Source organism: Tenrec ecaudatus, chromosome 10 (assembly GCF_050624435.1).
Source record: "Tenrec ecaudatus isolate mTenEca1 chromosome 10, mTenEca1.hap1, whole genome shotgun sequence".
Lineage (NCBI taxonomy): Eukaryota > Metazoa > Chordata > Mammalia > Afrosoricida > Tenrecidae > Tenrec > Tenrec ecaudatus.
In genome coordinates, this window is record NC_134539.1 from 79,262,985 (window position 1) to 79,278,545 (window position 15,561).

At 56.4% G+C, this 15,561-nt stretch overlaps 1 protein-coding gene across 1 annotated transcript in view; it reads left to right on the top strand.

Moving 5' to 3' along the window:
- The first annotated feature begins 10,034 nt into the window (after positions 1 to 10,034).
- Positions 10,035 to 15,561, top strand: part of ENG (endoglin) — a 33,361-nt gene continuing 27,834 nt past the window's right edge. The window contains 3 exon segments of the mRNA XM_075560748.1: positions 10,035 to 10,122; positions 10,125 to 10,238; positions 10,241 to 10,456. Of these exon segments, the coding sequence (XP_075416863.1) occupies positions 10,050 to 10,122; positions 10,125 to 10,238; positions 10,241 to 10,456 (403 nt within the window). The 5' untranslated portion in view covers positions 10,035 to 10,049.

The window sequence follows — 15,561 nt, forward strand, 5'->3', positions numbered from 1 at the left end:
TTTGGTTTTACTCCGTTTTCTTTGTTGCCAGGCGGGGTTGACGCACCTAGTGTACCTGCCCCTCCCCACAACCCCCAGCCCCTCACCCTCCCACTCCTCCTGGGGCCTGTGCTCATCTTTCACAGCTGTCCCCCAGCCACAGTGGGAGCCCCAGCACCCCTCCTCAGGCAGGGCGTACCCGGCCAAGCTGGCCCAGGCCTGCGACCCGGAGGTGGTCAGCTTGACTTCCCTTGCCGCCTCCCTTGCGGTTTCAACCCGGACCCCTCTCCTCTCTGAGTCCGTGTTCTCATCATTGGTTCCAGAGCGGTTCCGTCTGTAGCGGCCTCTCCTCTCGCCCTTGGGCCTTGCTGGGCTGAGTGGGCCAGGCATGGGTGTCCTCTTAGCCTGGGTTCAGGATGCTCCAAGGGTCTTGGAAAGGTAATGGTGATGGAGTGGCGGGGTCATGGCCAGGGGTGAGACCAGGAGGAGTCCACTCACTGTCTGGCCGCACAGTAACAACAGGATTCCTCCGAGCCATTTCCAGACCTGCTCGTGTCGGCCTCAAAGATCGCCCCATCTGCTCTTCAAGGTTGGAGCGGGAACTCCCCCAGCGAGGACTGGGCTGTCTGTCCGCTCGCCCACTGGGAGCTGGAGGCGAGGGTTGGGGCCAGGGATGTCTCAGGGTTGCCGCGAGTCCCCTGGTGGCCCTGGTGAGAACGAGCTTCCTCTTCTTCCTCGTGGGCCTCATCCTGGGGCAGGGGGAGCCCCTGGGTGCTGCTCATGTGTCCTTCACACCGCTCCAGGGCTCCCGTTACAGCTCAGGACCCAGCCTTGTCCTCCACGCCGCCCCTCAGCGGCACCAACTCCCGAGATTTGTAGGTGATTAGACTCCTTTTGTGCTTGCTTCTATTCTGACAGGTGGGACTGGTTTTCTATTTCCATTAGTGATCAGAAATCTCCTTTAAAATAAATCTACTTATGTTATATGAGGTGAGTCAATTGGACACGGATCATGGAAGCAATAAATTAAGTCCAGGAAGCTAGGAGAAGACAGGCACCGTGGTGTGGGCGGTAGGGAGTGGCCACGGCCGGGTCCTGCCTGATCCACCTGACCCTGTGAGCAATCTGTCCTGGGAAGCTGTCACCCACTTGCTCTGCAGCTGATGTGTCTGCTCCTCACCGAAGCCTGGGGCAGGGTGAGGGTGGAGTGCAGAGGTGCAGCAAACTCAGGAGCCACTCTGAGTTTCCATGTGTGAGCTGGGCGAGCGCACACACACACACACACACACACCATGCACACACCTCCTAGCTCAGGCTCAGGATGGGGACTAGTGGAGGCGGAGGTCCAAGGTTAGGAAGAATGAGAGAGATTCACCTGGCCAAACGACTCTGATTTTACTTTTCATGTATGAATTCAGGCATATTCAGTGTGTGAAAAACCTGAGCTAATCCAAACTATTCCCTGCAGTGTAACTTTCTCTATTTTGCTAAATACGAAGAGCATCCGGTGATGGTATCACTCCACTTTCCCGTGATGTTTTGGAAGCCCCTTTACATCGATGCTAAACTCACTGCCATCGGCTCTGTTCTGGCCAGAGCAACCCTCTACGGAAAGGAACCCCTTGGCATCACGTGGAGGCTGTTGGAGAGAGGAGAACCCCCCCTGGGGTCTCTGAGGTGGTCAGTATTTATGGGGGAGACCGCTGCTGCTTCCCAGGGAGACCGCTGCACTTCAATGGACCACTTTGTGCTAGCAGCCAAGTGGGCAGCCTGTCATGCCACCAGGACTCTCCAGTGATATACAGGGTAGACTTGTTCCCCCAGGTTCCCGAGGTGGCAAATCAATCTGGAAGCAGACAGCCTCGTCTTTCTCCCCCAGAGTGACTGATGGGTTCAACCCGCTGTCCCCCAGAGCTCCCGAGAAAGCAGGTGAATGTATAGGTATGCACACACTCAGCATCTTTGCTGAAAAGCTGCACGAGGTCTGAAAGTGTGAGGAAACCCTTGCTCCATCCTGGCCACCACAAACCTCCCTCTGAAAGTTCCCTTCCTGAGCAGTTCTGGAGGACCCACCGTGCGCCTGGCCCCTGTTGGTGAGACCCGGGAGCACAGCCCGCAGCTCTCTGTGATTCGGCTCCCGCTGGCATACACGACACAGTCCCGGTGCTCAGAGCAGATGCTGCCAGATGGGAGCCGCTTGCCCTGCGGCTCTGAAATGGGGTCTTGAAGATACCCAGGGGCTTGCCACCAGACAGCGCGCGCAGGGGACAGCTCGGCCGAGCTGTGGAGGCAGAGAGTACCTCCTTGGGACAGGCAAGGTGGAGATGACCTGGGTGTTGACACGCAGGCCGGGAGCTGCAGCAGCAAGTGGCCAAAAAGCGGCAGGAGGTAGGGGCCTGAGTGCCAGTCCAAGGAGGTGCCCTTTCTCCTGAAAGCAGCGTGAGACTCAGAAAGAAGCTTAAAAAAATCATGAACATTTTCAAACAAGCTGAATGCTGGAGAGAGTACTCTGCCCATATATATCCATCAGTAACACCCATATTCCCATCAGTAACATCTAGCAATTGCTATATTTCCTTCATAATTGCTTTTCTCTTGCCTGTCATTTATCTATCTATCCCAAGTATTTTAAAGTCATGAGTGTGAAGAAATTTCACCCTAACTCTCAGCAACAGGGCACTTCCCTATATCACAGCTGTAACTCCGTGGCTCAGTGATACAGCCAACAAAATTAACAATAACATCATAGTAGCTGATACCCAGCTCACATGCAGACTTTCCCCAGTTTCCCCCAATGGGCCGTGACCTATGGCGATCTGTGACCACACTTTGCATGTGGTTGTATTTCCATATGCACCACTTCCCTCCTCCTCGTCCCCCTCCCCCTTTGTGGGACATCCGGCTGTGAAGGAACCCATTTTCCTAGAGAAAGTTCCTCCTTCCGGATCTCCTGGTGTCCTTTAACTTGACCCTCCCATCTCCTAAATCACTGATAAGCTGGGAAGTTATTGGAGGGGCTTCATCCATGTTGGTTGAGCCTTTGGGGCAAGAATACCTGGTAGGTAATAGTCCTGAGTGCTTTAACCCTGGTGGGCGAGGCCCCCCTGCAGTGTTTCAGCGTGAAGGCACTTAATTGCCTGGGCAATTCTGATTCAGCAGGGCCAGGCTAGGCCAGCGAGCAGTGCCCAGGCTGAACCATACTTTGGGTAGCTCACGGAGAGAGCCTCTGGTGTGGAGAGAAGTGTGTGTGTGTGTGTGTGTGTGTGTGTGTGTGTGTGTGTGTGTGTGTGTCCGTGCACAGCAGGGATGGGAGGAGGGGCTGAGCATAGGATGGTGGGGCCATCTGTAGGGTCCTCTCCCACTAGTGGTCTGAGAACTGAGCACAGCATAGAGTGGTCGTGCTGTCGCTTCTTCCTCTCTAGGGACACTCCAGGCAGTGGCTATGTCCCAGGGGTGGCGCTTTCTATCTAGGAGATTAGTGCCTCTCCAATTTAGGGCTCTAGAAAGGGAGTGCTCCCTGGCAGCCCCCCCCAGTGGTGGCCTCAGCTGCCCCCTTTACTGTGCCCCATGTCTTGGCCCCGGGGGGCCCCCAGGGGCTGGGGCTGGAGGCACTGAAGTGGGAGAGGAAGGAAGCGGGGAGCAGAGGAGGCCAAGGCTGCTGCTTCCCAGCCAGGAGAGGGGCTGTGAGTAAACAGGAAGGTCTGGCGGCTCCACTGTGGGGGGGGCTTCAAGGAGCTGGGAGGCAGGAGCCCTGCAGGACATGCACAGGGGAGAGCATGGGGCTCTGTCTCTGGGGAAACAGGCCCAGAGAGGTTGTGAGTTTTGACCTGGGTCACACAGCCTCCTTTCCTGGACTCCGGTGCCACCTTTGGCTGAGTCTCTTCTCAACAGAGGCTGCAGTTTGCCCCTCTAAGTGCTTGAAGCTCTGCCAGCTTAGAGACAGGAGAACCGGGGCCCAGGCAAAGGCCGCCTAAGTGGCTTTCGGGGCTCTGTAGTCTTTGGGAGGCAGGTTTCATCAGGAAGACCAACATGATCAGCTCTCAGAGCCCTTTCCATGAGGAAAGAGAGGGCGGCCTTCCCTTCCAGAGGAAGAAGGAATAGGCTATCGGCTCCACAGGAACTGGCCACGCAAACCCTTGCGGATAGCCACGGGCCCTGCCAAGCACTGAAACTCAAATGTAAGAACATGCTGGTGAGACTGGTACAGGAAACCCCGAGTGTGTGTGTGTGTGTGTGTGTGTGTTTTGTTCTATGGTATGTCATCCAACTCGCCAGCACCTACCAACTACCTTTCTAGAACAGAGCAGTGATCAGTGGAGCCACTGGCCTCTGTGCCCACTCTCTGTCCTTGAAAGGTCATTTCCATTCCTCAAAGGCTCTAGGATCAGCATACCCCAGAACCCACGCCCTGGGGATTCAGAATCACTCGAATTCTCGAGTCACATTGCCCACGGATCAAGTCCACCCTCTCTCCCACAAGCGTTGATTGTACCAGGCTAGGATGCAATATTCAGCAGCCCCAGGGCCAAGGGGGTCGGCAGTCTGCACCTACCAACCACTCCACCTGGGGAAAACAAGGCTTTCTGCTCCCCTAAAGAGCGACAGGCTTCGTCTCATGCACTTTGGACATGTACTCGGGAGAGAGCAGTCCCTGGAGAAGGACATCGTGCTCGGTCAAGTCAAGGGGGAGAGAACCAGAGGGAGGCCCTCGAGGGGATGGACTGACACCTTGACGGCAGCAATAAGGTCGATTGTGGGGCTGGCACAAGGCCGAGCAGTGTGGCCTTCAGTTGCCGATCAGGCCGCTAGGCGTGGGAGCCACCTTGACCTCCTCGGACCACCTGGGGGCTGCGCCACCCTGTCTGGTAGAGCCACCAAGCCTTGGGATGGAGGAGAGGTACCTAGAGAGACAGAGAGAGAGAGAGAGAGAGAGAGAGAGAGAGAGAGAGAGAGAGAGAGAGAGAGAGAGAGAGAGAGAGAGAAGAGGGGGAGGAGGAGGGGAGGGAGAATCAAAGCAAAAGCCTGGACCTCGCAGAGCTCCCATGCCAGAGAGGAGTACAGACAAATGATGGAGCAAGCAGCAAAGCTGCTGTCTAGAGCCCTGGACAAGCCCCCGGGTTACGGAGTTGAACTGCTCCCTGAGGGGGGGCCCTGGGAGCAAACCTTCACCACCCAACTCTTCCCGCGCGTGAAGGCTGCTGGTGGCCTTCAACCCATCATCTCCAGCGTCCCCGCCCCCGGGAGCAGATCGAGGATGCTGAGGTACCCTATTTCCTGGCCAGGAGTGGCCACTGGGAAACCGACAGAGGGACTTGGGCTGGGCATTTGAGAGCAAGGGCGGCAAGGTAGACGTTCTCAGCTGACATGCGCACACGAGTGGGCTTCAGAAAGACCCTGGACAAGTGGACTAGGGCGGGAATGGGACGTTCCCAGACACTCACTCGTCACAGCCCCTTCCCACTGCTGGGTCTGCTCCTGTGGAGACAGGTGTTGGGCCTGAGCCAGTGCCCCAGTGCTTGGGTCCTAAAGGTTTGGGAGAACCTGACTTGAGCACAAAGGAAGCAGAGAAGGAACGAGGCCGAGGCACAAGCCTGGGAAGAGGATGGGAGGAGAGAGAGAACCCGGAGAACTGGGATGAGGTTTTCTGGAAGCTGAGGGAGGAAGGACAGATCTGGGTTTGAATTGCTTGCTTCGCTCGAGGCTTGTGGTCTCCCACACCTGAGCCTCCATTTCCTCAGCATGGGGCTATGGAACAATTTCTTTATTTTTAAAATCATTTTATCGAGGGCTTGTTCAGCTCTTATCACAATCCATCCATCCATTGTGTCAGGCACATTTGTACATATGTTGCCATCATCATTCTCAAAACATTTTCTTTCTACTTGAGCCCTTGGTATCAGTTCCTCATTTTCCCCCTCCCCCACCTTTCCTCTCTCCCTCATGAACCCTTGCTCATTTATAAATTTATAATTTTGCCCCCATGTCTTACACCGACCACTGTCTCCCTTCACCCACTTTTCTGTTGTCCGTCCCCCTGGGAGGGGTTAGATGTAGACCATTGTGATCGGTTCCCCTAGAACAATTTCTTTAAATGAATTTTTCATTGTGAATCAGACGGTGGTACAGTTTACCTTTCAGACCATTAGCTCTGTGCCCAAAAGCTCAACCCACCCACCAACCCACCCCCATGTCCCCAATTCCTCCTCTCCCTCCCTCCCGTGGACCTCCATCCTCCATCCTCCATCGCACCCAAGTCAACACCTGTCAGCCTGCCAGTCTGTCTCTCCATCCTCCACCACTGCCCTCCTTCCCTGGGGAGCCTCCAAAGTCTGTCCCCTTTGGCCTGCAAGTCCTTGTCTGGTTTTGTTCTACCTGTCCTTTTGTGATGGACTGACTCCAATCGGCATGCCGTCATCCAGGCCCATCTGTGACCTGGGGCGTTGTGTGCTTTCATTGTTGGTTTTTTGGCGATGCTGTGTAATGCATCCTGTGTACGGACCAGTGCTTCTTTATCTGTTCCACTGTTGGAAATTTGGGCCTTTTCCGACTTCTTGCTAGTATGAACATGGGCATGCCTACACATGTCTGTGTGGCACGTCAGACGGCCTTAGGGTAGACATCCAGGAGAGGTGTTGCCGGAACACGTGGGATTTCTATTTCCAGGTTGAGGCGGCACCATGTTGCTTTCCAGAAGGGTTCTACGTGCAGAGCAGTTTTGCTTCTTGTACTGCTCCTTTGGGCTCCTCCAGGCTGGCGGTTGCCCTCCCATTGTGCAGATGAGGAAACTGAGGTCCGGAAAGTAGAAACATCTTGGATGAGGCCACTTGACCGGTGAAGGGCAGAGCCTGATTCCTGACCCACGGCTTCCTCCCTCCCTCTGCGTTCCCTGTCTCCCCTGCCTGCACAGCTCCGGGTCCTGTTGTCTACATCAGTCCCTGGCTCTAGGCCGGAGCTGGATGGAGCCGGAGAGCCGCCTGGGGGGGTCCCTGGAGGCGGCCTGAAATTCCTCTGGTGGCGAGCAGCCAGGGTAGACGTGCTCCGACCTTTCCTGTAGCCCTGGTCTCCCCATCAGCCAGGAGGGGGAAGGAATCCACTGTGGGGTTGAGGAACAGTGACCTGGCCACCAGCCACGTGTCTCTTTGGCGCGTGGACAGGAGGCGCCTATCAGTTAGGGCCCCAGCAGGAAACAGATGGCACACTCAAATGAGAGAAATTGAGGAAAATTTGATGAGGGATCTGTTTATAGCGGTGGGGGCCAGGCTAGGGGCACAGCGCAGGGTCCCTGCGCTAGAAACGTGCGCCGTGGTCACCCTCAACCAACACAGGGAGAGCAGGGTCACTTCCAGGGCTGTGTGGAGGGGCCTGGCTCAGGGTAGTGAGGCTCCGTGCCCTGTCGGGAGCCGAGCAGAGGACTGGATACTCAGCTCGCTCTTTGTCCATTCGTGCAGGAGCAGCTGTAGGGCAGTGTGTGTCCCCTATCAGCCTTGGACTCGTCCAAGCAGAGTGCAAAGGACCTGTGCAGGGCCAGTGAGCTTCCCAGGCCGGGGACTGGCCTCTTCCACTAGGGGCCAGGAGCAAGACCCAGAGATCCGTGCCTCAGTTTCCCTGTGCCTCCATTCCTCCCTGACCCTGCTGCATCTTCTAGCACACCTCATGCTTTTAGTTACTCAGACAAGGGTCAAAGACCTGGGCTCCATCCACCCGGATTGGGGTTCAGGGGTACAGAGGACAGTAATGTGCTTGCCCTCAGGGGGAGGGCACAGGGTACATGCTCCCCTCCCCCCTTGGGTGGGAGAGCTAGGGAATCCACAGGGCAGCCCTCCCACTCCATCTCCCACCTTGACCCCCATCTCTTCCTTCGTCCAAATGTCTCTGAGCTCAGAGTTCCAAGCCCTCTCCAGGTTGCCTGCAGGGCTGTGCTGCCCTCTCTGTCGCGTCTACAAGATCTTCCCTGTGTCCACCTGGATGCATTCCTACTTTCTAGAGAATTGATTGGTTTTGTTTATGATGTGATGGGAATACTCACAGTGGAAAGAAGTTGGAAATAGTTGGGGAGTGGGGGTTAGAAGAGGCTCCAGTGGATTCTCTATGACTGCCTGCCTCCCCTGCGCCCCTACTATGAAATGGACAAAATCACCCCCACCCCTGCATCCCCTGTCCCACCCACAGTCCCATGTATTCTCTCACTTCAAATTCCTCTCAGGAGATCAGTAAGGAGCAGAGTTTGGGGCCCAACCCAAACCCTCACAGGGCTGGAGGTTCCGCTCTGTGAATGAAGGTGTAACAATATCAACCTTCCCGGGGTGGCTGTGAGGACCCCAAGCAGATAAGGGGGAACGCCTAGGGTGGGGCCTGGTGCAGAGCGAGCACTCGGCCCTTATGGCTGGGCTCACTCTCCCTGGGGCGCAGATCCTGCTCCCTCATTGTACCTCCCACCTCCCCGACTCCTCAGCTGCTGGAAACAACAGAGGATAGGCCTTCGACATCACAGCCTTCTCAGCCTGCCAGGCGTGGGTGGGTCTGCCTTGACCCCACGCCCACGCTTGGCTGGGAATTGTCCGGTGGCTGTAGCATTGACCAGCTGACCCTTCCCTGAATCCCCACCCAAGGAGCCCTGACGCCCTTCCCATGGCTGGGTCAGCTCCTGTGGAGACAGACACTTGGCCCGGCGCTTTACTGGAGCCGCCTGCCTACAAGACCTAGGGGGCTTTGGGGCTTAGGCCTTGGACCCCAGGACCACAACCTCTCCCCAGAGGTGCCCCAGGGCTCCAGTTTACTCCTCCCTCTCTAGTGTCTAAGACCAGTGGTTCCATCTCCTCCCCGAGTCTGGCCAGAACTCGCCAACACTCCTCTTCGCGTGGTCTATTTCTGCCAGCGCCAAGAAGTCCCCTCTGGCCTTCAGAATAAGGGGCCAGAGCCCGTCTTCAGGTGAACTGTCCTGACCACGCCCCTGCTGTCCCATGGTGGTCTGACTGCGTCCTGCCTCTGCATCGGTCCACAGGCTGGACCCCCTGCCCAAATGCCCAGGCTCTCAAAGGCCAGTCCTAAAGGCCACCTTCTCCAGGAAGCCCAGGCTCTCTCCTCTGAGCCCCCTTGGCACCTCCACGCACCGAACCCATGTTGAGCACATAGTTGGTGTTTACAGTTTGCAGAATAAGTCCAGCTCCTTCTTGGGTTCCAGAATTATCTATGTTCAGGATCAAGGTCAGAGAAGAGATGGGGCTTCCTTAAAGGGTTGCTGTTTTGGAAACCCACGGGGGCTGTTCTACCCTGTCCCACAGGGTCGCAATGAGTCCGGGTCAGGGGCATGAATGTAGGAGAGCTTAAGGTCCCCTTCAAGGGGCACTTCCTACATGCCCGGCCGAGGACTCGGTGCTGTAGAGTCAGACAGGCTGACTGAGGTCCCGTGGGCTCACCAATCTCACAAACCACAGAAGCGTTAAAGGTCTGGCCCTGCTCCTTTGTTCACCCTTTGTCGCTGGAGGATTCTCCCTCCGGAGGGGGCACAGTGCCTCTCTGCCCTCTCCAAGTCCAACTGCTTTGCTGTGCCCCCTTGGGGGAGTGCCTCCTCCATCCCAGGCCTCAGTTTCCCTGTCTGCAAAACAAGGTACCAGCCTGAGGAGTCAGCTTTGGAACTTGATGAGCATGCGTTTAGATTCCAAAGCCACCACCTTCTGGGGCCAATGAGCTCACCTCACTGAGCCTCTGTTTTCTCATCTACAAAATGGAAATTCTGAGTTCATGGAATATTAGTCCCACATGGACTGTCTCAGGGGGCCAGGCCCTCGGAAGGCCCTCTCCCCAGAGGCCTCCCTTGGTGGGCTAGTATAATGATTGTTTTCATCTGGGCCTGGGGTTGCCACCCACCAGCTCTGGAGGAGATGGGCTGAGAGGGTGGGGTGGGTGGGGAGACAAGCCAGGAGCCTGGGTGCTTCCACCCCCCCTCTGTCCCCTCTAGGGCCCCCCACCCAGCGACAAAGTCCGTGGCACTTCCTCTACCGCCTGGCAGGCAGCCTGGCCCGGCCCCCTTTTCTAAGGAAGCGCATTTCCTGCCTCCCCAGCCGGGCTGGATGAGCCCAGAGCTCCCTGCCACCGACCGTCAGACCGGCAAGACCCCGGTCTCCATCGGTGTCTCTGGCCTCCCTCTCTGCTGTCCACAGGAGCCAGAGCCCCCTCCCTATCCACAGGCGGCCGGCTGGCCTGTGGCCTCCAGCCCATACCCAGGTCCCTGTGCCCACTTCTCTTGATCCCTCAGCCGCCCCCGCAGAAGGCTGGAGCGGGGACGCCATCGCTCCGGCCGCCTGCTCCCTTTGGGTCCCCACGAGAGCCCACGCCAGCCCCCGCACCCAACCGCAGCCCTGCCCCTGGACACCGGATAAGGCCCAGCGCACGCCCCCCCAGGTGGAGAGCATGGACCACGGCTCCCTCCTCCTGCCTGTTGCCCTGCTGCTGGCCGTCTGCAGTCTCGGCCCCACAAGTAGGTATCCGGGAACCAGGGGGTGGGGGTGGCGGGATGGGGGAGACACTGTCTAGGCTTCCAGGGTCCGGAGCCCAGGCCTGCTGCAGCTTCTCTGGTGTCTTGACTGGGAGGGCTAGGGGCTCTGGCTCTGGACATGAGCTGGATGCTCTGGGTCTGGAACTCTTGGTTTGGGACTAAGGCATTCTTGGAGCACAGAATTTTCGGTGATAGATGGTCAGGGTCGACCTTCATCTTGGCCTGAGCCTTACCCAGCGTGGATGTTCTCCTTAGGAAGCCCAGGTTGCAGCCCCGTCCTGCCCCGTCCTCCCTGTCCCTGCTGTGTGGCCCCAGGAGAGTTCTTTGCCATGCCTGGGCCTGGCCTTTTCCACGGAAGGCCTGGTGGAAAGGAGCCGTGTGCACATGTGGTCTCGGGTTTCGAGTGTGAGCTCTCTGGAGCCAGATGCGGGCGGGCTCTTCCTTGCCATGTGACCTTGATCGAATGCTCTCCCTCCTTGGACCGTGGACAGGATGAATCGCCCGGCGGCTGAGTTGATGGGCCCAAACATCAGCACCGTTATGGGGCGGCACAGGACCGCAGCGTTCCGTTCTGTTGTACAGAGGGCCGGGATGGAAGCACGCTCCCCGCGCCCCCCCTCCACCCCGCCCCCGGGGGTTGCTGCTGGAGGTGAGGTCATGCAGGCAGTGTGCATGTTAGGGGAATCTGGCTCCACAACCCCTGGCGTCCCCTGCTTCTCACTTCCCAAGCAGTCGAGGTGGCAGGTTAGCTGAGGCTTCCCACCCCCACCCAACCCCCGCTATAGGCTCAGGTTAAGGGGCTGAGGAGGGGCCTCTTCTCAGCCTGGTCTTTCCAGGTGGTCTGAAACTCTGGCCAAGGCAGGGGCCCTGTGTACTGTTCCTCATCCACTACTGCCACAGGGCATGGCTGTGGCCACCCCTTTGCCCACCAGGGGAGGCCAGGCAGTCCATGAGGGTCTGGTGCAGAAGGAGAGGTTGAGGGAGCCGCTTGTGGGGGGTGGGGGGGTCAGAGCAGGAACAGCAGTAGAGCCTCGACTCTCCACGCCCCACGGCACCAAAGCCGTTCCTAACACTTGGTCTCGGCACTCTCACCCCTGCCCCGTGGATCAATGAGAAACTCTAAACCGCTTAGCAGGGATTTGTCCCCAGGCCTGGGCTCCTGAGGACACTTGCCTCTCACCACATGAGAGATGGCAAGGCTCTGTGGGTTGGCTCAGTCACCTTACAAGATGGCTGCTGTTTTCACTTCCATTTTATGAGTCAAGGAAATGGAGGCTCTGACCTATCCAGAGAGGTGGATCTCCGACCTACCTGACTTCACGCAGGGCAGAGCCCCGATAGCTTAACCTCTTGGCCTGCTCTGGCTTTGTTCCCCAGGCATCTCGTCTCCTCAGGGATCTTGCCACTGGAGGAAGGTCCGTGCCGACATTTGGGGCGGGCTCTAAAACTGGCAGGCAATGAACTCTCCGCCTAGGTTGGGAGCCTTGACTTGTAGAATTTTCCGTGTCCGTGGCGCAGACTCCCACCTGGCTGGTTTCAAGCTACCAAGTCCCTAAACAGATCGGGAGGAGACAGGCTCATGATTAAAGAGCGTTTCACCACACCATACATTGACCCCGAGCGGCGAGGACAGTCAAAGGGAGCAGAATAGTTGGGAAGTGATGAGTTTTGAGATTCCTTTCCATATGTCGTTTAGCAATTTAGCGTGAATTGGTTGGGCATTAACAGAGCAGATCACCGGTTCTACAATGGACAGCTGATAGACATTCTGTTTCAACACATCCATTGCCATCCTCTGAATATCCCATCCCTTATCCTGCTTGCTCCCAGTGTTTCCCATTTCCATCCCTCCTTCTTTCTGAACTCTCTGTGCTTCCTCGCTACTGGGTGACTGCTGCCCTTTTGACCCTAAATGGCTTGCTTATTCTCACATGGGGTGAGCTCAGTCCCTGACCTGAAGGGTGATTAGGGGCCATGGTCTTGGGAATCCACCGGCCTCTATCCCAACAGTAAGCGTGGTCTCATTTATGATTTGGGATTTCGATCCACATTTCCCCCCCTGTATTCTAGCCAGGACCTTCTAATGTGATCCTTTTCAGAGCAGTTTGGCAGTGGTAGCCGGGCACCATCTAGTTCTTCTGGCTTCAGGCTTGAGGTAAAGGTTTCATCACTGCTCTTTCCCCAGATGGGAAAAACACTTGTATCTTAGACGGCTGCTCATGAGCTCACCAAAGGAGGATGCAGGACAGAGTCTTTGTGAGCTGAGTGTGACATCGGTGTCCCCCAAGGCTAGGGTCCTGGTTCTCCAGGGCCAGCAACTCATTCCATCAGGGTATCTGCTTATGTCTTAAGAAGTTCTCATAACTTTGCCCCCTGGGTGGCCCACCCATTCATGGGTATATTTGCAGCGAAAGTAAATACACATATACAAATATTGTCGGTCAAACACATAGATCCGGAGTATATACCTGTTCTCTCTCCTACCTGTTCAGCCTGTATGCCGCCCCAAGCATCTCCTTGGAGACCATCACTACTGCAGGACTGTGAGCACAGTAGTCTTCGCCTCCATTGCCTTTAACTCTGTAAACCTCACGTTGTGCCCGCTGCCATCATTTGTCAACCTCCCTCTTATTGCGTGTCGCCTTCCCCTGAATGAACACTTACAACATAATTGCTCGGAAATGATAAGTGTCTATAATTTAATGAATGGCTTGTAAGCAGGTACCAACTGGTTTCTGGGTATCATTAACTGTAAGACCTTACAAGTCATCCAGCCCAACTCTTTGGCATCCTGGGAAAAGGGGTCCCGGGGCGGGCAGATGAGGGCACAAGCCAGATGCAGGCCGGGGCGGGACTAAGAGAGAGGCGGGCATCTTCACTCAGGATGGGGGGCACAGAAACAGCTGCAAGAACAAGTCCAGAGACAGGTCCAGGCTTCTGCGGGCACAAGTTGGTGGCATCTCTCAAAACAAGAACTGTGTGTTCAGAACTCTTTACCCAGTAATTCACCTTCCAGAAAGCAGCCCATGGAGATGCTTGTCTGTGTGGCCCATGAAGCACGGGCACCTGCTAGGTAAATGATCACCTAATGAAAATGCCACACAGCCGTTACTAAGGAGAAACGCTGAGCTGCTGACTGCGAGGTTGGCCGTTGAAGGCCAGGAGCCGCTCTACAAAGAGGCGGCAGCTGCCCTGGGAAGATGGGTCGTCCGGGCGATCCTGTGGGGGCTCTCTCGGCTGTCCGACAAGGTCCCTCTGCGTTGGAACAACCTTGATGGTGGTGGGTTTGGTTATGGCCTTCTTGTGCTTATACTGCTGTGGACAGATGTCTGGGACCCACCCTGCGCCCAAACAGCAGCGATTCCATAGGTGAGGTAGCAGGTGTGCAGCGTGCTCAGAGAGAACTCTGGAAGGGTGTAGCCTCCCGGGATCGTTTCTCAGGTAAGGCTTCCTATAGGGACTTTCACATTTTCACACCTCAAGCCACTCTTCCCCTGGCTGTGACGGATTGCTGGTGAAGAACCAGCACATTTTAAAAACAGCAGTCTAACGATAGATTTGCCTCAGCCCATGACCCACTCGAAGAAATCCCAAACAAAATCCAATCCACTGCCACCCAGTCTATTCTATCATGGCACCCCTAGAGGGCACCATAGAACTGCCCCAGAGGGTTGCCAAGGCTTAAGCAGACTGCCACATCGCTTTCCAATGGAATGGCTTGAACCACAGATCTTCTGATTAGCAGCCAGACTGCCTTGACCACTGTGCCAGCAGGGATCGAAGGAACGGGGGCAATTCCCCCAACCCCCACTCTTATTAATATGGACACCATGAGCTCTTGGCCTCGTTTTCTTCTTTTTTTTTGCCAAGTAATTTAAATCCAGTTAGATGAACACTGGCTTTCTACTCCCACGATGAAGTACAGTCTTGGAAGGCCACAGGGGCAGTTCTACCCTGTCCTATAGGGTCACGGGGAGATGGCATTGACTTGCTGGCCGTGAGCTGGGGAGCTTGCAAGATCACATGGGTCTTGAGTACCCTTCTCGGTTCCAGAAGTTTCCATGACCATCCCCCTGGGAGAGCCTCTCCCTCTGCAGGATGAATGTCCCATTGCTGAGCATTTAGGCTGCCCCCCTTCAGTGCTTCTTAGGTGCTAGTGAGTTGGCTCCGACCCACAGCAACTCCAGTACAACAGAACGGCCCTGCACCCTCCTCACAATTGTCCCTCTGCCTGAGCCCATAGCGACGGCCACTGTGTCGCTCCATCTGGCTGAGGGCCTTCCTCTTTTTCACTATCCCCCACTTTACCAAGCGTGGTGGCCGTCTCTCCCTTGGTGCGGATCCTAAACACCACCCTGAAGCCTGTGTGGGGAAGGCGGACTGTGCCCTTATTTGGCATTGTTTACTTTGGCTAGAGTTCCGGAAGTCGGGGTGATGGTGGTCTGTTTGGGGTGCCTGGGACCGAAGGGTGCTCCTGTGTGCTGCTTGCTGGCCTGATGAGGTGTGGATCTAGATTTCTAGCCACCGGTGTGAGGATCTGGGACTCACTGCCCATGTGCTAGTGACATGAGACACAGACCACCTAGACCCATCTCTCAAGGCTGCACTCAGGAGGAAAAAGAGGTTGGAGCAGGAGCAGGGTGAGCCAGGGAACGCGGGTCCCTGGGGCCAGTGGGGACATGAACATTAAGAGACAGACCATTGTCTCAGCCAGACTGATGTCGACATTGAGACCTGGAGGGAGAGATTTGCTCGAGGTCACAGGTGGGCCGGCCTGGAGCCTCTGAGGACGGACCCATCCATTTGCTCTAAGGCCTGAGTGGCAAAGGGGAGGAGACCGCTCTGCAGGACATCAGGCACCCTGCTGGCTCTTTATCATCTGCTATTCCCAGTTTACGGATGAGGAAACTGAGGCTCCGGCCAAGTGATTGGTTAAGATTTGAATCCAACCCTGCTCCTTTTACCTACACCATGCCCAGGTCCTTGGGGACTAGGGCTGCAGAGGCTTGAAGGGTCCATTGGCCTGGCCCCACCCAAATGCAGCCCAAGTTTGGGAGGTCAGGCCTGGAGGCTGAGCTGACTTTAAT